At 51.4% G+C, this 22,371-nt stretch overlaps 1 protein-coding gene across 3 annotated transcripts in view; it reads left to right on the plus strand.

Moving 5' to 3' along the window:
- The window catches only part of PRKD2 (protein kinase D2), a 45,187-nt gene that overhangs the window by 16,693 nt on the left and 6,123 nt on the right, over positions 1-22,371 (plus strand). For all 3 annotated transcript variants that reach the window (XM_055236303.2, XM_063615790.1, XM_055236306.2), the window contains 9 exons: positions 60-213; positions 3,206-3,323; positions 3,968-4,045; positions 7,415-7,673; positions 9,566-9,618; positions 9,744-9,816; positions 10,837-10,943; positions 11,843-12,004; positions 20,734-20,832. In XM_055236303.2, the coding sequence (XP_055092278.1) occupies positions 60-213; positions 3,206-3,323; positions 3,968-4,045; positions 7,415-7,673; positions 9,566-9,618; positions 9,744-9,816; positions 10,837-10,943; positions 11,843-12,004; positions 20,734-20,832 (1,103 nt within the window). The remainder of the gene's footprint in view (positions 1-59; positions 214-3,205; positions 3,324-3,967; positions 4,046-7,414; positions 7,674-9,565; positions 9,619-9,743; positions 9,817-10,836; positions 10,944-11,842; positions 12,005-20,733; positions 20,833-22,371) is intronic.

Here is a 22,371-nt window from a genome sequence, read left to right on the forward strand (position 1 = left end):
CGAGAAAGGGGAAGGGGCAGGACTGGGTGGAGGCCCCTCTGATGCCTCCGTCCCCACAGATGTGCCGATGGAGGAGGCCACCGATTTCAGCGAGGCTGACAAGAGCGCCCTCATGGATGAGTCAGAGGATTCCGGTGTCATCCCTGGTTCCCACTCGGAGAATGCGCTCCATGCCAGTGAGGAGGAGGAAGGCGAGGGAGGCAAGGCCCAGAGGTACGCACAGAACCTTCCAAGAGACCCTGGGGGAAGACCCTCCTGCACAGTGAACCTCAATTTCTTTTTCTCTACAGTGGGCTGACATCACCGCATATTTGTAAATTTTCCCAGTTCCTGAGGCAAAACTTTTAAAGCACTACAATTTTTTTAAAATAATTTTTTGTTTGAGACAGGGTCTCGGTCTGTGGCCCAGGCTGGTGCAGTGGTGCAGTCTTGACTCACTGCAGCCTCGACCACCTGGGCTGAAGTGATCCTGTCACCTTAGGCTCCCGAGTAGCTGGGACCACAGGCTCGTCCACCACACCCAGCTAATTTTTGTATTTCTGTAGAGGCAGGGTCTACCCTATGTTGCCCAGGCTGGTCTTGAACACCTGACTCCTGAGCTCAAGTGATCCACCCGCCTCAGCCTCCCAAAGGGTCTTGCTTTGTTGCCCACTGGAGTGCGGTGGTGTGATTATGGCTCACTGTAACCTCAAACTCCTGGGCTCAGGTGATCCTCCTGCCTTGGCCTCCTGAGTATCTGGGACTACAGAGACACACCGCTATCCCTGGCTAATCTTTTTTTTTTTTTTTTTTTTTTTCTTTTTTGTTTAGACAGAGTTTCGCTCTTGTTGCCCAGGCTGGAGTGCAGTGACACAATTTCAGTTCATTGCAACCTCCGCCTCCTGGGTTCAAGCGATTCTCCTTCCTCAGCCTCCCGAGTAGCTGGGACTACAGGCACCTGCCACCATGCCTGGCTAATTTTTTTGTATTTTTAGTAGAGACAGGGTTTTGCCATGTTGGTCAGGCTGGTCTTAAACTCCTGACCTCAGGTGATCCACCTGCCTCGGCCTCCCAAAGTGCTGGGATTACAGGTGTGAGCCACCGCGCCTGACCTATATTCTTCCTCTTTTTTTTTTTTTTTAGAGGTAGGGGTCTTGCTATGTTGCCCAGGGTGGTCTTGAACTTCTGGGCTCAAGCAATCCTCCCACCTCAGCCTCCCAAAGTGCTGGGAGTACAGGTGTGCGCCACTGTGCCCCCAGCCTACACATTTTTAAACTGTACACGGAGTTTGTACTTATTCAGCTCCACTGGAATGTGAGCTCGGGTGCATGAGGGCAAGGATATTTTCTGCTTTCCCAGGTGCCTAGGCTAGGACTGGCTCAGATCAGGCACTTCCTATCTGGGTGTGGCGTGAATGTTCATTGAGAAAGCTGGCAGCAGCACAGTTCACACAGGCGCTGGAGGGTGACAGCCCAGATCCCAGCTCTACCACTTCACTTGCTAGGTGCTTCCCTGTGTGCCACGGTTTCCTCCTGGGGCGATGAGGTACCTACCCCACAGGGTGCTAAACCTGGGGTAGGGGTAAGGGGGGCACCCTCACAGGTGCAGCGGAAAATATTTCATGAGCACCTGCTGTGTTCTGCCTCCAAGCACACAGCTATGAACAAAAGAGGTAGAAGTCCCCTTCTGGAGCTGACTGCCTCAGTGGGGAGACAGCTAATAAATGCACCATAGCATCGGGTATTGGTGATAAAAGCAAGAGGAGATGGAGAATGGGGGACATGCTGTCTTAGGATCATTCAAGGAGACCTTGCTGAGGAAGCGGCAGTTGAAGGGAGGGGAGGGAAGGAGCTTTGTGGGGCTCTGGGGGAAGAGGCTTCCAGGCAGAGGTAACAGCGAGTGCAAATGCCCTTGGGTAGAGGCACCGCGTTCCAGGGACAGCAAAGAGACCCATGTAGCTGCAGCAGGGAGGGCGAGGGGAAGAGGGTGGGACAGAAAGGGGATGGGTAAGCCGATCACAGTGATGACAGTGTTTCCTATGGTGCCTCCCAAGCAGCCTGAAGCCGCAGGTTCCCTTTCTCCCACGTCTTTCCTGGGAATGTCTAGTAACACAGTCATACACTGTCAGAGTTGGACCTTGAGGGATTGGGGGTGGCGGGTGTGGGGAGAGGCAGCCTATTTCACAGATGGGGAAACTGAGTCTCAGGCAAAGGGATGTGATCAAGGCCACCCGGGTTCTGGTCTAGCACAGGGATCCAGAGATTTTTGGTTCCAGAGTTGAGCAAGTCACTTAATCTCTCAAATCTCAAACTCCTGACCTCAAGTGATCCCTCCACTTCTGCCTCCCAAAGTGTTGGGATTACAGGCATGAGCCACCACGCCCAGCAGGCCACTTAATCTCTCTAGACCTTCCTTACTGTACTAACAGCATCTGCACAAATGAGGGAGGTGAGGCCCAGAGAGGTTGGATCACTTACCCAATGTCACACAGCTGGCTCCATAATCGCTGGACTAAATACCAATTAGCACTTACTGGAGGTCCTCTGTATGCCAGGCACGGTACTAAGCTCTGTAGAAAGGTTTCCACTCCTCATAGCATCCCCTTTGGGTGGACAAACTGAGGCACGAAGAGGTTAGGTAATTTGCTAGGCAGCCTGACTTCAGAAAGACCTACTACAGAAGCCCTCTCAAGAATCTCCTTCTGGGCCAGCGTGGTGGCTCACACCTGTAAGCACTTTGGGAGGCCGAGGCACGTGTATCTTTTGAATGGATTATAAGGGTGGGTTATAAGGGTGGGACTAGGGGCAGGAGTTAGGGAAGGAGTTGAGGCCAAGAGTTCGAGACCAGCCTGGCCAACATGGTGAAACCTCATCAACTACTAAAAATACAAAAATTAGCCAAGGGTGGTGGCATGCACCTAATGGTCACCGTGATTGTCCCAGCCACTCAGGAGGCTGAGGCACGAGAATCGCTTGAACCCGAGAGGCAGAGGTGGCAGTGAGCCGAGATCGCACCACTACATTCCAGCCTGGGTGACAGAGCGAGCCTCTTAAAAACAAACAGAAAGCAGCTCCCTGGTGTGTCTTGGGGGGAAAATGTCAAAACAAAAACCAACCAAACAAAAACAGTCCCCAACTCCCTAGTTTCCCAGAGATGCCCCCTGCAGCCCCAAGCAGCATGGTTATTTTCTGCATGTGACTTCTCACCCCTTCCTCTTCCTCCGCAGCTCCCTGGGGTACATTCCCCTAATGAGGGTGGTGCAATCGGTGCGACACACGACACGGAAATCCAGCACCACGCTGCGGGAGGGTTGGGTGGTTCATTACAGCAACAAGGACACGCTGGTGAGTGGCCGGGGCGGGGCCAGGTGCGGCGGAGCGAAGGCTGGAAGAGGGGCGGCTCAGCTTGAGTAGGCGGGGCTAGGTGGGTGGGGCTGGAGCTAGGCGCGAGCGGGGCCAGTAGTGGGCTGGGCCATGCTGGAGGCGGGGCTGGGATTAGAAGTGTGGGTTATAAAGGTGGACTAGGGGCCGGAGTTAGGGAAGACCCGGGGCTCAGGGCAAGGTCAGGGGCGGGGCTAGATTTAGGGGAGGAGCTTGGCTGGAGGAAGAGGGCTACGTGGGGGCGAGTCTGGGGTTAGGGCGTGGGGGCTGGGCTAGGGTTAAGGCTAGGGGCGGGGCTCGGGTTAGGGCGTGTGGGTGGGGTGGGTTTACGGCGTGGGGTAGGTGCTAGGGTTAGGGCTAGGGGCGGGGCTCGGGTTAGGGCGTGTGGGTGGGGTGGGTTTACGGCGTGGGGTAGGTGCTAGGGTTAGGGCTAGGGGCGGGGCTAGGGTTAGGGCGTGTGGGTGGGGTGGGTTTACGGCGTGGGGTAGGTGCTAGGGTTAGGGCGTGCACGTGGTGCTGCAGGCACCTGGAGCCCCAAGCAGCGCCACGGGATAGGGACTGGGCAGGAAAGTCTGGCGGTTCACGTGACTCTTCAAACATCTCTGCAGAGAAAGCGGCACTATTGGCGCCTGGACTGCAAGTGCATCACGCTCTTCCAGAACAACACGACCAACAGATACTATAAGGTAAGCCTCCTGGCTTCCAGCTCCCCCGGACTTCCCGCTGTGCCCACAAACTTCCCCACACCTCCTCCTACCCCCAGTTACTCCAGACAGATCCTGCAAATCACACCCTCTGCCCACCCCCAGCCTCCCTGCTTCCAGCTCATCAGCAAGTGCTGCCCATCCGATTCTGGCCCCACCACTTTCCAGCGAGGGGGACCCCGGGCAGGTTCCCTTACTTCTCAGTGCCTCACGCTTCTCACCTGTAAAATGCCTCAAATGCACTCACCTCAGGGCTGGTGCGAGAATTCAAAGAGCCAATCCACTAAACCAATCGGCTTATACTGGTGGTATATATTAAGGGCGTGGTATATATTAAGCTCCCAGTAATTCTAAGGCTGTTCTCACTATTCCTTTATTTTTTATTATTTATTTATTTTTTGAGACGGAGTCTCACTCTGTCGCCCAGCTGGAGTGCAGTGGCGCGATCTCGGCTCACTGCAACTTCCGCTTCCCGGGTTCAAGCGATTCTCCTGCCTCAGCCTCCCGTGCTAGGACTACAGGTGAACACCACCACACCCAGCTAATTTTTGTATTTTTAGTAGAGACGGGGTTTCACAATGTTGGCCAGGATGGTCTCGATCTCTTGACCTCATGATTTGCCTCCCTCAGCCTCCCAAAGTGCTGAGATTACAGGCATGAGCCACCGTGCCCGGCCTCACTATTCCTTTGTAATTAATGTATTGCATTATGTGTGCATATTCGTCACCACCTCCCATGCCCACACTGTGTCCCAGCCACTGTCTTCCACCTGGATGGTTTCAGCCTTCTCCTTGCAGCGTCCTTGCTTCTGACCTCACAACCTCTGTCATTTCCCCCATAGCAGCCAGGGGAGTCTTTATTAAAACCAAAAACCCCCAGTGGCTCCCATTGTCTTAGAGTAATAAAACCTGGACTCCAGCTGTTACCTGCCCTGGAGCGTCTTCCTTGAACTTTCAATGGCTGGTTCCTTATCATCTTCCCATTTTGCTCAGACTACACCATCTAAAATGCTGTCCTGGCTGGGCGCGGTGGCTCACGCTTGTAATCCCAGCACTTTGGGAGGCCGAGGCGGGCAGATCACTAGGTCAGGAGATTGAGACTATCCTGGCTAACACGGTGAAACCCCGTCTCTACTAAAAATACAAAAAATTAGCCAGGCGTGGTGGCAGGCGCCTGTAGTCCCAGCTACTCGGAGAGGCTGAGGCAGGAGAATGGCGTGAACCTGGGAGGCGGAGCTTGCAGTGAGCCGAGATTGCACCACTGCACTCCAGCCTGGGCGACAGAGCAAGACTCCGTCTCAAAATAAATAAATAAATAAATAAATAAAAATGAAATAAAATAAAATAAAATGCTGTCCTTGGCCAGGCATGGTGGCTCACGGCTGTAATCCCAGCACTTTCAGAGGCCGAGGTGGGCGGATCACTTGAGATCACAAGTTCGAAACCAGCCTGGCCAACATGGTGAAACCCTGTCTGTACTAAAAATAGAAAAATTAGCTGGGCGTGGTGGCGGGTGCCTATTACCCCAGCTACTTGGGAGGCTGAGGCAGGAGAATTGCTTGAACCTGGGAGGTGGAGGTTGCAGTGAGCTGAGATCGTGTCACTGCATTCCTGCCTGGGCAACAGAGCAAGACTCCATCTCAAAAAAATAAAATAAAATGCTGTTCTCACCACCCCCCCATGTGTCCATGTCATCGCCTGTTTTATGGGCTGCCTAAGTCATTCATTCTTTCCTCTCTCCTACCTCCCTCCTTCTTTTGACATGTTTCCCACGCCGTGGTCCCTGTGCCTTCTGTCCCGCCTGGGTCCCCTCAGCCTCCTTCCTGGTTCTCTGTCTCCATCTCATTCTATTGCATCTGCCTTCTGCACACAAGCAGATGATGCTCAAAAGCCTTCAGTGGCTTTCTAGGGCCCTTGGACAAAGCCCAGGCTCTTCCTTGTGGCCTGCGAAGCCCTGTGTGGCCTCATTTCCTCCATTTATTATCAAACGTTTATTTATTTTTGAGACGGAGTCTCGCTCTGTCACCCAGGCTGGAGTGCAATGGCGCAATCTTGGCTCACTGCAACCTCCACCTCTGGGGTTCAAGTGATTCTTCTGCCTCAGCCTCCCAAGTAGCTAGGATTATAGGTGTGCCACCACGCCTGGCTAATTTTTGTATTTTTAGTAGAGATGGGCTTTCACCATGTTGGTCAGGCTGGTCTCGAACTCCTGACTTTGTGATCCACCTGCCTTGGCCTCCCAAAGTGTTGGGATTACAGGCGTGAGCCACCACACCTGGCCCATTTATTTATTTTGAGACAGGCTCTTGCCCTGTCTCCCAGGTGCAGTGGCATGATCATGGCTCACTGTAACCTCTGCCTCCCTGGCTCAAATGATTCTCCCACCTCCCCAGTAGCTGGGATTACAGGTGCGCACCACGACACCTGGCTAGTTTTTGTATTTTTTATAGAGATGGGGGTCTCACTGTGTTGCTCTGGCTGGTCTCAAACTCCTGGGCTCCAGCGATCTGCCTGCCTTGGCCTCCCGAAGTGCTGGGATTACAGGCTTGTGGCACCATGCCTAATTTTTAAATTTTTTGTAGAGCCGGGGTCTCACTGTGTTGCCCAGGCTGGTCTTGAACTCCTGGGCCATCTGCCTACCTCGGCCTCCCAAAGTGCTGGGAGTACAGGCATGAGCCACCACATCCGGCCATCAAATGTTTATCAGGCTCTTACTATGTCCAGGCACCGCCCATATGATGGGGATACAGCTTGGCTTTTGAGCACAGCCTTTCCTCAGGGCCTTTGCACATGCTGTTCCCCTACTCCTTGCCAGCTGGCTTCTTCTTACCTTTCTGGTCTCTGCTTCAATATCTCTTCTGCCAGTAATTATTATTATTATTATTATTTTTGAGATGGAATCTCACTCTGTCGCCCAGGCTGGAGTGCAGTGGCACGATCTTGGCTCATTGCAACCACCGCCTCCCAGGTTCAATCGATTTTCCTGCCTCAGCCTCCCGATTAGCTGGGATTACAGGCACACACCACCATGCCTGGCTAATTTTTGTATTTTCAGTAGAGACGGGATTTTGCCATGTTGGCCAGGCTGGTCTCAAACTCACGATCTCAAGTGATCTGCCCGCCTCGGCCTCCCAACGTGTTGGGATTATAAGCGTGAGCCACCACACCTGGCCTCTGCCAGTAATTATAAAAGAACAGTGAGAACAGGCTTAGAATTACTGGGAACTTGTCTGACCACTGTGCAAACCAGGCCCATCCCCATCAACATGGATCCTGTGTATCCTTCTGGGTAAGCAGTAGAATTCCAAGGTCTGCCTGGCATCCTCACCTGTGCTGGTTCCATGTCTTGCAGGAAATTCCACTGTCAGAAATCCTCACGGTGGAGTCCGCCCAGAACTTCAGCCTTGTGCCACCGGGCACCAACCCACACTGCTTTGAGATCGTCACTGCCAACGCCACCTACTTTGTGGGCGAGATGCCTGGCGGGGCTCCAGGTGGGCCAAGTGGGCAAGGGGCTGAGGCCGCCCGAGGCTGGGAGACAGCCATCCGCCAGGCCCTGATGCCTGTCATCCTTCAGGACGCACCCAGCGCCCCAGGCCACGCGCCCCACAGTAAGTCCTCCCACCCCGGGTCCTTGAGAGAATAGGTCTACATGGGTGGGGCAGGATTCTGGGGAATGGAAGGGCCAAAGAGGAAAGTGGGCAATGGTGGGGTTGAGAACGCAGCTTCTGGACTCAGCAGGTCTGGGTTCAAACTCTGTTACAATCACTCCTGTTAATCCCAGCGCTTTGGGAAGCCAAGGAGGGAGGATCACTTGAGGCCAGGAGTTCAAGACCAGCCTGGGCAACATAACGAGATTCCATCTCTACAAAAAATAAAAACAATTAGCCAGGTGTGGTGGCACACACCTGTAGTTCCAGGTACTTGGGAGGCTGAGGCAGGAGAATTGCTTGAGCCTGGGAGGTCGAGGGGCTGTAGTGAGTCGTGATCGCACCACTGCACTCCAGTCTGGGTGACAGAGCAAGACTCTGTCTCCAAAAAAGAAAAAAACAAAAAAAACAAAAATCCACAACAAATCTCTGTTAAGCTCCTGGCCTGATATGTGGCCTTGGGCATGTCACTTCCCCTCCATGAGCCTTGTCCCAGGTGCTGATAAGTCCTCATGCACTTACTGAGTGCCTCCTCTGTGCGGGACAGTGCTGGGGACCCAGTGGTGGCCAGGACAGCCTAAGACCTGCCCTCATGGGGCTCAGAGTCCAGTAGGGCAGAATATCCATCTTCAGAGAGTGACAGTCCAGGGTGGGCAGGGTTGGGACAAGGAAGCTAGGGAGCTGGAGGAGCCCAGAGGGGTACCTGACCCAATCTGGGTGTATAGGGGGGCTTCCTGGAGGAGGTGACATCTGAACTGAGACCTGGAGGCCGAGGCAGGGTGAGATGTGGGAAAGAAAATGGGAGATCATTTTAGACAGAGGCAAAAAATGATGAGAAAGTACCAGGTTCCTACCCTCTGGAGCTTATAATCCAGTGTGGGTGACAGACATTGATCATTAACCCATAAAAGCAATGAGTGTTAATGCAGAACATTTGTGAGAGTAATCCAGCTTGGTCCTAGGAGTGACATTTGAGCTGACACTTGAGGATGAGGAGGATTTAGCTAAGTATAGGATGAAGGAAAGAGTATTCCTGGCAGGGGAAGCAGCATATGCAGAGGCCAGAAGGTAGAAGAGAGCTTGCTGTATTTGAGGCCCAGCAAGGAGGCCAGTGTGTCAGGAATAGCATGTTGGGGGTTGAAGTCAGAGGTAGATGAGGGTCTAGGCTATGCCTTTGAGGCCATTTAAGGGGCTCAGGCTTCTTCCTGAGGGCACTGGGGAGCCATGGCAGAGTTGTGAGCAGAGGAGGGACAGGGTCAGTCTTGTGCCTCAGTAAGATCCCTCTGGCTTCTCTGTGGGAGGTGAGTAGGAAGGGGCAGGGAGACCAGGGAAGGGGCTGTGGGGTGAGGACCCAGAGTTGCGGGGTGAGCAGGGGCCTAGACTGGTAGAAGAGAGAGACATTCAAATGGCAGAAGGATCCGGACTTTAGAAATGTCTGGCTCTGGTTGGGTTTTTAGGGGGACAAGTTCAAGGGAAGATGCAGGAGTCAGTCTGGGCTTTCCCTCCAAGACTCAGTTTCTTCTCTGTATAGTGGGGTCAGTCTGCCTCCCCTGGTGCTGAGATCCTGGGGTAAAATGCTCAGCAAAATCATCCGTAACATCACTCCTTTAGCCACTCAGCCCATCTCATTTACTCCTCCTGGTGGCCCTATGAGGGAGGTCCTTTTATTATTCCCATTTTCTAGATGAGGAAACAGGTTCATAGTGGACAAGTCACTAGCCTGGAGTTGCACATTGTATCGAACATTGGATTCAAATCTGGGTGGCCTGACTCCTAAGTCTGCTTTTGCAGGTATGGGTGGAGATAATCCTGAGCCTGGAGTCCCCTCACCTCTGTCTCTCCCCTCTCCCCAGGACAAGCTTCTCTGAGCATCTCTGTGTCCAACAGTCAGATCCAGGAGAATGTGGTGAGACTCCTGCCCCCACCTGATGCCCTCCCCTCCCACAAACCCTCCCCAGCTCTTACATTTCCTTGACTCCCCCTCCCCCATTTCCATTTGCACCCCTGACCTGCCCTGTCTTCACCCTGTAGGACATCGCCACTGTCTACCAGATCTTCCCTGATGAAGTGCTGGGCTCAGGGCAATTTGGAGTGGTCTATGGAGGTGAGAACACTTCAGAGCTAACCCAGAGGGAGCTTGGGGCTGGGGGAAGCTGCTGTGGCTCCAACCCTTTCTTTCTGGCTCCAACCCTTCCTTTCTGATTGGTTCTGGAGGTGATATGCTCACCTCCCATGTTGATTGGCTTAGAAAGCTAGATCCTGGGTGGACTGGTTGCAGGTTCTCCTTTTCTCGTTGGGAAAAACCAATGGACCTTCCTCCTGTTATTAATAGGAAGGGTAAATTCGGCACTCTGGTCACAGAGGTAGATTTTGATTGGATAGGGAAGGTAGATTCTGTACTCTGGCCACAGAGCTAGAACCTAGATTCTGATTGGATAGGAGAGTAGATTCTGCATTCGTATTGGCCACAGAACTAGATCCTAGATTCTGATTGGATAGGAGGGTAGATTCTGCACTCTGGCCACTCTAGATTCTGATTGGAGGGTAGATTCTGCATTCTGATTGGCCACAGGGCTAGATCCTAGATTCTGATTGGATAGGAGGGTAGATTCTGCATTCTGATTGGCCACAGGCTAAATCCTAGATTCTGATTGTATGGGGGGGGGGTAAATTTTACACTTTGATTTGCCACAGAGCTAGATCCTAGAGTTTAATAGGACAGGGAGGGTAAATTCTACACTCTAAACTCCAAGACTCAGTTTCCTTCTCTGTATAATAGGATCAGTCTGCCTCCCCTGGTTCTGGTATCTCTCCCCTGTCCCCAGGACTCATATGGGCCACACAAAACTAGATGCTAGATCCTGACTGGTTATAAATCCAGTTTCCCGTGTTATACATTCTCTTCTTTGGAGCTTTTTGTTTGTTTTTTGCTTTCCTTCTTTCTGCCTTTACTCCCAAGGTGCACCTCGGCTGGCCTTTTCACATATCTCCTGGGGCCTTCCAACTCTGCCCAACTCTGGCTGTCTCCATGGTGGGGGGCAGAGGTTGGCAGAGGTGGAGATACTCCTGCCAGGACTGGGTGGTCTTGCTCTCTCATCCCCCATCTCTCCTACTCTCTGTGCAGGAAAGCACCGGAAGACAGGCCGGGACGTGGCAGTTAAGGTCATTGACAAACTGCGCTTCCCTACCAAGCAGGAGAGCCAGCTCCGGAATGAAGTGGCCATTCTGCAGGTAACCACCAGGCCCCCTTCCCTTTCTGCTTCTTCCTTTCATGGGCCAGCTGACCCAGTGTAGGGGTGGTCAGGGAAGGCTTCCTGGAGGAGGGCATATGCATGTTGAGACTGAAGGGGAGGAGGTTTTCTTAGCAGAGGGACCAGCCTGTACAAAGGCCTGGTGAGAGGGAGCATGAGGTTTTCTAGAAAGGAGGTACTGGGAGATGAGGCCAGGGAGGAACGTGGAGCCAGACCTTTTGGACTTTCTCCTGAGGGTACTGGGGAGCCACAGAAGGCTTTTGAGCAAGGGAAGGGCAGGATCAGGTGTGTACTTTAGGAAAATCCCTCTGGCTGCCATCTGGAGGGTGGGTGGAAAGGGAAGTGACTGTAGCCAGGAGGCTGAGTGGGGATCTGGGTGGGAGAGAAGGGTTAGGCCAGGATAGGACTGGAGAATGTGAGAGGGGGTATGGATTTAAAAGATACAGACGTGCAGAGCTCTCCACATTTCTCCAAGCTCCCCCTTCTCCCTCCTGCAACCCTGGGCCTCCACCAGAATTTCAGGATGTAAAGATCCTTCTGGGCCAGGCACGATGGCTCACGCCTGTAATCCCAGCACTTTGGGAGGCCGAGGTGGGAGGATCACTTGAGGCCAGAAGTTTGAGACCAGCCTGGCCAACATGGCGAAACCCCATCTCTATATTTAAATAGAAAGAAAAAGAGATCCTTCTGGGCACCTGGCAGGTGGGGTGGAGGTGGGCCTGTTCTGTCTTGGCCTGTGGGAAGCCCCTTTCCTCCCCGAGTGCCAGTACCCCAGGGACATCCTTCTCCTTGTTTGTCATCCTCCTGCTCCTATACCTGACCCTTTGGGGTCTGAGTTTGTGGGCAACCTGAGCCCTGACCCTCCTCCCCACCCTGCAGAGCCTGCGGCACCCCGGGATCGTGAACCTGGAGTGCATGTTCGAGACACCTGAGAAAGTGTTTGTGGTGATGGAGAAGCTGCATGGGGACATGTTGGAGATGATCCTGTCCAGTGAAAAGGGCCGGCTGCCTGAGCGCCTCACCAAGTTCCTCATCACCCAGGTGCGCCTGCCCTGCCTGCTGCCGCCCGCCCGTCCCCATCAGGTGCCTGCTTGGAGAGGCCCTGTATGCCTAGAGGGTCAGGCAGACACTGACGGGAGTCACAATAGCAGATAATAGAAACCATAATCAGGCTGGGCGAAGCGGCTCACACCTGTAATCCCAGCACTTTGGGAGGCCAAGGCGGGCGGATCATGAGGTCAGGAGGTTGAGACCATCCTGGCTAACACGGTGAAACCCCGTCTCTACTAAAAATACAAAAAATTAGCTGGGTGTGGTGGCGGGCGCCTGTAGTCCCAGCTACTCGGGAGGCTGAGGCAGGAGAATGGTGTGAACCTGGGAGACGGAGCTTGCAGTGAGCTGAGATCGCACCACTGCACTCCAGCCTGGGCAACAGAGCAAGACTCCGTCTCAAAAAAAAAAAACAAAAAATAGAAACCATAATCATACAAGAGTAATAATAACCATAATAGAAAAAATAAGCCAGGCATGGTAGCACATGTCTGTGGTCTCAGCTGCTCAGGAGGCTGAGGCAGGAGGATCACTTGATCCCAGGAGTTCTGTGCTGATCAGGTGTCCTGATTAAGTTTAGCATCCATGTGGTGACTCCCCAGGAGTGGGGGACCACCAGGTTGCAAAGCAGCCCAGGTTGGAAAAGGAGCAGGTCAAAGCTCTTGTGCTGATCAGTAGTGGGATCACATCTGTGAAGAGGCACTGCACTCCAGCCTAGGCAACATAGCGAGACCCTGCCTCTAAAAGAAAGAAAAACGAAAAATAATAGTGACAATAACAATTAAAAATAATAAAGAGTAGGCCAGGTGTGGTGGCTCACGCCTGTAATCCCAGCACTTTGGGAGGCAGAGGCGGGTGGATCACCTGAGGTCAGGAGTTCGAGACCAGCCTGGCCAACATGGTGAAACCCTGTCTCTACTAAAAATACAAAAATTAGCTGAGCGTGGTGGCAGGCACCTGTAATCACAGCTACTCAGGAGGCTGAGGCAGGAGAATCCCTTGAACCCAGGAGGCGGAGGTTACGGTGAGCTGAGATCGTGCCATTGCACTCCAGTCTGGGGAACAAGAGTGAAACTTCTTCTCAAAAAAAAAAAAAAAATAAAGAGTAATCATAACAATAGAAAAATAATAGACTAGCAGTAATGATAGCTATTTTTATTATAAAAAATAAATGATCAGTCAGGCTCCCTGGACCTGATTTGACTCATCTAGAAAAAAGGGGAGTCAGGCATGGTGGGGTACACCTGTAATCCCAGCTACTCAGGAAGCTAAGGCCAGAGGATTGCTTGAGCGGAGTTTGAGCCAGCCTGGGCAACATAGCAAGAGCCCATCTCAAAAACAGGCTGGCTCATGCCCGTAATCCCAGCACTTGGGGAGGCCAAGGCAGGAGGATCGCTTGAAGTCAGGAGTTGGAGACCAGCCTAGGCGACATAGTGAGATCCCATATCTACGAAAAGAAAAAAAAAAAGAAAACCTAGCTGGATGTGGTGCCTGGCAGCACACGTCTGTAGTCCTAGCTGCTTGGGAGGAGGGGAGTGGAGAGGCTGTCTTGAACCTAGGTGGTCGAGGCTGCAGTGAGCTATGACCGTGCCACTGTACTCCAGCCCGGGTGACAGAGCGAGACCCTGTCTCAAAACCAAACAATAGAAAAAAGGGGCAAGCAGCCCTTTTTCTCTCATTCATTCATTCAGTTGGTCAACAAACACTCCCTAGTCCCTGCTCTGTGCTTGGTGTCTTGCTGGGCAGTGTGGAGGACACAGGGATGACCAATACAGCCCCATTCTTAGTCACTGCTCAGGTGAGCAGGGCTAGGACAAGGGAGGCTGATAATGGTGATGATAAATAATGTGGTCACTAACATTTATTGAGCACTTACTATGTGCCAGGCACTCTTCAAACTCATTTAATCTTCATAGTAACCTATGTAGTAGGTGCTATTATTATCACTCCCCTTTTATGGTTGAAGAAACTGAGGGTCAGAGACATCAAATATCTTGTCCAGGGTCACATAGCTGGTGGGATTTGAACCTAGGATCTTTGCTTTTAACTAGTGATGTCAAACTCATTTGTGTTATATTCAAACAGATTTTCCTTGTGTGCCTGTGCTTTTTGTTTGTTTTTTGAGACAGAGTCTCACTTCGTCACCCGAGCTGGAGTGCAGTGGTACAATCATGGCTCACTGCAGCCTTGACCTCCCGGGTTCAAGCGATTCTCCTGCCTCAGCCTCCTGAGTAGCTGAGACAACAGGCATCAGCCATCATGCCCGGCTAATTTTTATAAAGACAGGGTCTTGCTATGTTGCCCAGGCTGGTCTTCAACTCCTGGGCTCAAGTGATCCTCCTGACTCGGCCTCAGCCTCGCAAAGTGCTGGGATTACAGGCGTGAGCCACTGTGCCCGGCCTCTGTTCTGCATTTCTTTTTTTTTGGTGGGGGTGCACATTAGATTCTTATCACTTATATCGTTCAATGGTTTTATCCCAGTGTTTGCCTCTTTATTTTATATTTAGTTTTTATTTACCATAGGGTTTTATTTATTTTATTTTTTATTTTTTTTGAGATGAGTCTCGCTCTATTGCCCAGGCTGGAGTGCAGTGGCATGATCTCGGCTCACTGCAAGCTCCGCCTCCCAGGTTCACACCATTCTCCTGCCTCAGCCTCCCGAGTAGCTGGGACTACAGGTGCCCACCACCACAAGTGGCTAATTTTTTGTATTTTCAGTAGAGACAGGGTCTCACCGTGTTAACCAGGATGGTCTCGATCTCCTGACCTCGTGATCCACCTGCCTCGGCCTCCCAAAGTGCTGGGATTACAGGCGTGAGCCACCGCGCCTGGCCTATTTTTTTTTTTTTTTTTTTTTGAGACAGGGTCTCATTCTGTCACCCAGGCTGGAATGCAGTGGTGCAGTCATAGCTCACTGCAGCCTCAAACTCCTAGGCTGAAGCGATTCTCCTATCTCAGCCTCCTGAGTTAACTGGAACCACAGGCATGAGCCACCATGTCCAGCTAATTTTTTTTTTTTTTTTTAATGTTTTTGTAGAGACAAGCTCTCGCCGTGTTGCCCAGGCTGGTCTTGAACTCCTGGGCTCGAGCAATCCTCCCATCTCAGTCTCCTGAGTTAGCTGGAACCACAGGCATAAGCCATCACACCTAGCTAATTTTTTTTTTATGTTTTTGTAGAGACAGGGTCTTGCCATGTTGCCTAGGCTGGTCTCAAACTCCTGGGCTTAAGTGGTCCTCTTGCTGCAGCCTCCCAAAGTTCTGGGTTACAGGCATGAGCCACTGCATCCAGCGGGCCATAGAGTTGAACTTTTACGATGTTAAAGATCCCCTTTTGTGGTTTCTGTGTTTCACATCCTTCTTAGAAAGGCTTCCCTGTGGTTGGTGCCTTGCCTTCTTCTGAGACATCTCTGTGGGTCTCAGAGTCATCGTTGCTGTGTTTCCTTTACCCTGGCCCAGCACCCTTATCCTCTCAGGCAGTGTGCCTGTGTTTGTCAGGCTGGCTTATGGGATGGGGACAGAAACCCACTGATGCACCCTCATCCAGATTTTATTATTTATTTATTTTTGAGACAGAGTCTCACTTTGTCGCCCAGGCTGGAACGCAGTGGCACGATCTCGGCTCACTGCACCCTCTGCCTCCTGGGTTCAGGCGATTCTCCTACCTCAGCCTCCCGAGTAGCTGGGATTATAGGCGTGTGCCACCATGCCTGGCTAATTTTTGTAATTTTAGTAGAGGTGGGGTTTCATCATGTTGCCCAGGCCAGTCTCAAACTCCTGACGTCAAGTCATCTGCCCACCTCCGCCTCCTAAAGTGCTGGGATTACAGACATGAGCCATCGTGCCCGGCCACTTCCAGACTTCAGGTGTGGAAAGGAATCGTGGTTCTCACAGGTGGCTGCTTTCAGCAGCTGAGGGGGTTTCTCTTTCTGGCCTTCATCTCTTCCTCTCTCTTTGCCTGCTTGCTCTTTCTCTCTCTCTCTCCCTCTGCAGATTTCTGCTTTCTGGGCTCTTGCCTGCCCCACACCCAAGCCCTGTGCTAAGCCCTTTACCTCTGAGCTTATGTAGGCCTCACCACCATCCTATGAGGTAGGTATTGTTATAAACCCCATTGTATAGATGAGGAAACTGAGGCTCAGGGAGATAGCCGTCTCCCTCGAGGTCACAGCCAAGTAGCTTTCCAGCCAAGATTTGAGTCTGGATCTATCTAGCTTCCAACCTGCCCTCTTTTTTTTTTTTTTTTTTTTTTTCTGGGGGGGGGATGAACTCTCACTCTTGTCACCCAGGCTGGAGTGCAATAGCACAGTCTCAGCTCACTGCAACCTCCGCCTCCCAGGTTCAAATGATTGTCCCGCCTCAGCCTCCTGAGTAGCTGGGACTACAGGCGTGTGCCAGCACACCCGGCTAACTTTTGTATTTTTAGTAGAGACAGGGTTTCACTATGTTGGCCAGGCTAGTCTTGAACTTCTGACATCGTGATCCACCCGCCTTGGCCTCCCAAAATGCTGGGATTACAGGCGTGAGCCACCATATCCGGCCAATGTTTTTTTTTTTTTTTGAGATGGAGTCTCACTCTGTTGCCCAGGCTGGAGTGCAGTGGTGCTATCTCAGCTCACTGCAACCTCTGCCTCCCAGGTTCAAATGATTCTCCTGCCTCAGCCTCCTGAGTAGCTGGGAATACAGGCACACGCCACCATTCCTGGCTAATTTTTGTACTTTTAGTAGAGATGGGGTTTCACCATGTCCATCAGGCTGGTCTTGAACTTTTGATCTCGTGATCTGCTTGCCTCAGCCTCCCAAAGTGCTGGGATTACAGGCATGAGCCACCGTGCCCGGTCTAACCTGCCCTCTTTGTTCACATGAACTGGGAGAAAATCAACTGACAAAATCTGGAAATGGGCAGGGCGAGGTGGCTCACGCCTGTCATCCTAGAACTTTGGGAGGCCGAGGCAGATGGATCACCTGAGGTCAGGAGTTTGAGGCCAGCCTGGCCAACATGGTGAAATCCCATCTTTACTAATAATACAAAAATTAGCCAGGTGTGGTGGCGTCCACCTGTAATCCCAGCTACTGAGGAGGCTGAGGCACAAGAATTGCTTGAATCTGGGAGGCAGAATTTGCAGCGAGCCGAGGTCATGCTGTTGCACTCCAGCGTGGGCAACAGAGTGAGACTCCGTCTCAAGGAAACAATCTGGAGATCACACATACAACACATGCATCTTTCCAGCTTGGTCTCCCAGTCTGTAGAATGAGGAGGTTGGCCAGGCATGGTGGGTCATGCCTATAATCTCAAGGTTTGGGTAGCTGAGGTGGGAAGATCATTTGAGTCCAGGAGTTTAAGACCAGCCTGGGCAACATAGTGAGATGCCATCTCTACAAAAAAATTTGTTTTAAAAAAGAAAACAATTAGAATAAACACAAGTATTTAAATTCTGAGACATAGATAATAATTGCAGTAGTACAACACTATGCTTCTGGTGTACTTGGCATTTTGAGTTACAGAGAATCAAGAAATATTCTCACAGATGAATGGTTACAAACGGTAATTTTTTTTTTTCAATCAGCTCACCTTGTCATCATAGGAACAGATACAGCAGGAGAAGCTTCATTTAAGAGACACACAAGAATATATTTACCAACAGGCCATCACAAAAATAATAACTATTAACAGTAACAGCTAACATACAGTGGTTAGCTATCCTAAGTGCTTTACATGCATCTTTAGATACGCTTTAAACCTTATAGCAGCCTGTAAGGTCAGTACTCTTTTTTTTTTTCTGAGATGGCATCTCGCTGTGTCGCCAGGCTGGAGTGCAGTGGCGTGATGTCGACTCACTGCAACCTCCGCCTACGGGTTCAAGCGATTCTCCTGCCTCAGCCTCCCAGGTAGCTGGGATTACAGGCCCGCGCCACTGTGCCTGGCTTATTTTTGTATTTTTAGTAGAGATGGGGTTTCACCATGTTGGCCAGGCTGGTGGGTGGGTACCATTATCACCCCCATTTTACAGATGAGGAAACTGAGAGCCAGAGAGGTGAAGAGACTTGCCCGAGGCCGTAAGTTCGTAAGCGTGGAGCCAGGTTCTCAACCTGGGCAGATTGGCTCAAGAATCTCCCCTCCTCTTTTTTTTTTTTTTTTTTTTTTTTGGCGGGGAGACAAATTCTCACTCTGTTGCCCAGGCTGGAGTGCAATGGCACGATCTTGGCTCACTGCAACCTCCACCTCCCAGGTTCAACCGATTCTCCTGCCTCAGCCTCCTGAGTAGCTGGGATTACAGGCATGCGCCATCATGCCCGGCTAATTTTTTGTAGTTTTAGTAGAGACAGGGTTTCACCATGTTGACCAGGCTGGTCTCAAACTCCTGAGCTCAGGCGATCCACCCTCCTCGGCCTCTCAAAGTGCTGGGATTACAAGTGTACACCACCACGCCCAACTTCAAAGCTTTTTTTTTTGAGACAGAGTCTCTCTCTGTCACCAGGCTGGAGTGCAGTGGCGCAATCCCAGCTCACTGCAACCTCCGACTCCCCAGTTCAAGTGATTCTCCTGCCTCAGCCTCCTGAGTAGCTGGGATTACAGGCATGCGCCACCACATCCAGCTAATTTTTGTATTTTTAGTAGAGCCAGGGTTTCACCATGTTGGCCAGGATGGTCTCGATCTCCTGACCTCGTGATCCGCCCTCCTCGGCCTCCCAAAGTACTGGGATTACAGGCGTGAGCCACAGCGCCTGGCCAAAATTTTTTTTTTTTAAGACAGAGTTTTGCTCTTGTTGCCCAGGCTGGAGTGCTATGGTGCGATCTCGGCTCACTGCAACCTCCGCCTCTGCAGTTCAAGTGATTTTCCTGCCTCAGCCTCCTGAGTAGCTGGGACTACAGGCGCCCACCACCATGCCCAGCTAATTTTTGTATTTTTAATAGAGGCAGGGTTTCGCTATGTTGGCCAGGATGGTGTCTGACTCCTGACCTCAGGTGATCCACCTGCCTCAGCCTTCCAAAGTGCTGAGATTACAGGCATGAGTCACCGTGCCCAGCCAAAGTTTTTTGTAGGGATGAAAACTATTAAAAAAAAAAAAATGGAATCAGGCCGGGCGCAGTGGCTCACACCTGTAATCCCAGCACTTTGGGAGGCCAAGGTTGGTGGATCATGAGGTCAGGAGTTCAAGACCAGCCTGACCAATATGGTGAAACCCCATCTCTACTAAAAATACAAAAATTAGCCGGGCACGGTGGTGTGTGCCTGTAATCCCAGCTGCTCAGGAGGCTGAGGCAGGAGAATCAGGAGGCCTTCTCAAAAAAAAAAAAAAAAGGAATCAAAGCCCGACGTGGTGGTGGCAGCACGTGCCTGTAGTCCCAGCTATTTGGGAGACTGAGGCTGGATGATCACTTAACCCCAGGAGTTTGAGGCCTGTAGTGAATGATACTGCACTTCAGCCTGGGTGACAGAGGGAGACTCCATTTCTTAAAAAAAAAAAAAAATGGGTGAGGTGGGGTGGCTCACGCCTGTTACCCCAGCACTTTGGGAGGCTGAGGTGGGTGGATCACTTGAGTGCAGAAGTTGGAGACCAGCCTGGGCAACATGGTGAGACACTGTCTCTACAAATACAAAAATTAGTCAGGTGTGATGGTGTGTGCCTATAATCCCAGTTACTAGGGAGGTTGAGGTGGGAGGATGGATTTAGCCTGGGAGGTCCAGGGTGCAGTGAGCTGTGATCCCGCCTCTGCGCTCCGGCCTGAGTGACAGAGCAAGACTCTGTCTAAAAAAAAAAAAAAAATAGAATCACATAGTTGGATCTTGGAAATGCCTGCTCTGTGAGTAGCATTCAGGAGTTTACCACATGCTAGAAGATCTTGGGATCTTCACAGCCCCTCTCATCTAGCCCAGACTTTCTAGTTTACATTTAACTCTTATCTCTCAGGTGTAAATGGTTCTATGATTCTGAGATTCTTTGGTGCTCCAGTGCCTCCTGTTTCCCTGGCTGGGGTGTCTGCAGGGGTGTGTAGGAAGGCATGGATGGGGCCAGGCACAGTGGCTCACTCACACCTGTAATCCCAGCATTTTGGGAGGCCGAGGTGGGTGGATCACTTGAGGCCAGGAGTTTGAGACCAGCCTGGTCAACATGGTGAAACCCTGTCTCTAGTAAAAATTAAAAAAAAATTACCAGGGCAAGTCTGGGCCCGCTAGCTCACGCCTGTAATCCCAGCACTTTGGGAGGCCGAGGTGGGGGAATCACGAGGTCAGGAGTTTGAGACCAGCCTGGCCAACATGGTGAAACCCCATCTCTACTAAAAATAGAAAAAAATTAGCTGGGCATAGTGGCCAGTGCCTGTAATCCCAGTTACTCGGGAGGCTGAGGCAGGAGAATCACTTGAGCCCTGGAGGTAGAGGTTGCAGTGAGCCGAGATCACACCACTGCACTTCAGCCCAGGCGACAGAGTGAGACTCCACCTCAAAAAGAAAAAAAAAAAATTAGCTGGGCGTGGTGGCGCATGCCTGTAGTCCCAGCTACTTGGGAGGCTGAGGCAGGAGAATCACTTGAACCCGGCAGGCGGGGGTTGCAGTGAGCTGAGATCATGCCACTGTACTTCCAGCCTGGGCTACAGAGTGAGACTCTGTCTTAAAAGAAAAAAAAAAAAAAGGTATGGATGGGTTTGGAGGGCCGGCTGCTGAGGTTGGGATTTGGCTGAGTACCTGTCTACGTTTCTTACTGGCCCCATCTGCTCCCCTCAGATCCTGGTGGCTTTGAGACACCTTCACTTCAAGAACATTGTCCACTGTGACTTGAAACCAGAAAATGTGTTGCTGGCATCAGCGGACCCATTTCCTCAGGTCAGTTATGTCCCCTCCTGATTTGGGGAAATCCAGGCAACACTGATGGCTGGGGTGGGGGTGGGGAAGGGGATTATACTAATCAAGATGTGGGGGCCAGGCACAGTGGCTCTTGCCTGTGATCAGCATTCTGGGAGGCTGAAGCAGGAGGATCAGTTGAGCCCAAGAGTTTGAGACCAGCCTGGGCAACATAGCGAGACCTCATCTGTACAAAAAATGAAAAAAATTAGCCGAGAATGGTGGCGTGCACCTATAGTCCCAGCTGCTTAGGAGGCTGAGATGGGAGGATTGCTTGAGCCCAGGAGTTGGTGGCTGCAGTGAGCTATGATCGTGCCACTGCACTCCAGCCTGAGTGACGGAGTGAGATCTCTTAAGAAAAAAAAAAAAAAAGATCGGATGCGGTGGCTCACGCCTGTAATCCCAGCAATTTGGGAGGCCAAGGTGGACGGATCATCTGAGGTTGGGAGTTCAAGACCAGCCTGACCAACATGGAGAAACCCCGTCTCTACTAAAAATACAAAAAATTAGCTGGGCATGGTGGTGCATGCCTGTAATCCCAGCTACTCCAGAGGCTGAGGCAGGAGAATCGCTTGAACCCAGGAGGCGGAGGTTGCGGTGAGCCGAGATGGTGCCATTGCATTCCAGCCTGGGCAACAAGAGCGAAACTCCATCTCGGGGGGGAGAAAAATGGTAAAAAGAAAATTTAAAAGAAATTAATTTTTTTTTTTTTTTTTTTTTTGAGACGGGGTCTCTCTCTGTCGCCCAGGCTGGAGTGTGGTGGCGTGATCTCGGTTCACTGCAAGCTCCACCTCCCAGGTTCATACCATTCTTCTGCCTCAGCCTCCCGAGGAGCTGGGACTACAGGCGCCCGCCACCACACCCAGCTAATTTTTTTTTTTTTTTTAGTAGAGATGGGGTTTCACCATGTTAGCCAGGATGGTCTCGATCTCCTGACCTCGTGATCCGCCCACCTCAGCCTCCCAAAGTGCTGGGATTACAGGCGTAAGCCACCGTGCCCGGCCAAAATTAATTTTAATAATACAGTTTATCCCAACATATAGCACTTTTTTCAACATGTAGTCAACATAAAAATTATTAAGGCCAGGAGAGGTGGCTCATGCCTATAATCCCAGCACTTTGGGAGGCCAAGATGGGAGGATGGCTTGAGACCAGGAGTTCAAGTCTGCAGTGAGCTATGATTGTGCCACTGCACTCCAGCTGGGGTGACAGAGCAAGACCCTGTCTCTTAAAAAAGAAACAAAACTCAGTGAAATATTCTGCTTGTTTTTCATACTATGTCTTCAAAATCTGGTGTGTATAACAGTTGGGGAAATAGATTGACATACTCAAGTTGTTCCAAACATATTTAAAAGTTTTCTTGTTGGGCACAGTGGCTCACGCCTGCAATCCCAACACTTTGGGAGGCTGAGGCAGGCAGATCACTTGAGGTCAGGAGTTTGAGACCAGCCTGGCTAAGATGGCGAAACCCCGTCTCTACTAAAAATACAAAAATTAGCCAGGCATGATGGTGGGCACCTG

The sequence above is a fragment of the Symphalangus syndactylus genome, chromosome 13 (genome assembly GCF_028878055.3).
Source record: "Symphalangus syndactylus isolate Jambi chromosome 13, NHGRI_mSymSyn1-v2.1_pri, whole genome shotgun sequence".
NCBI lineage: Eukaryota > Metazoa > Chordata > Mammalia > Primates > Hylobatidae > Symphalangus > Symphalangus syndactylus.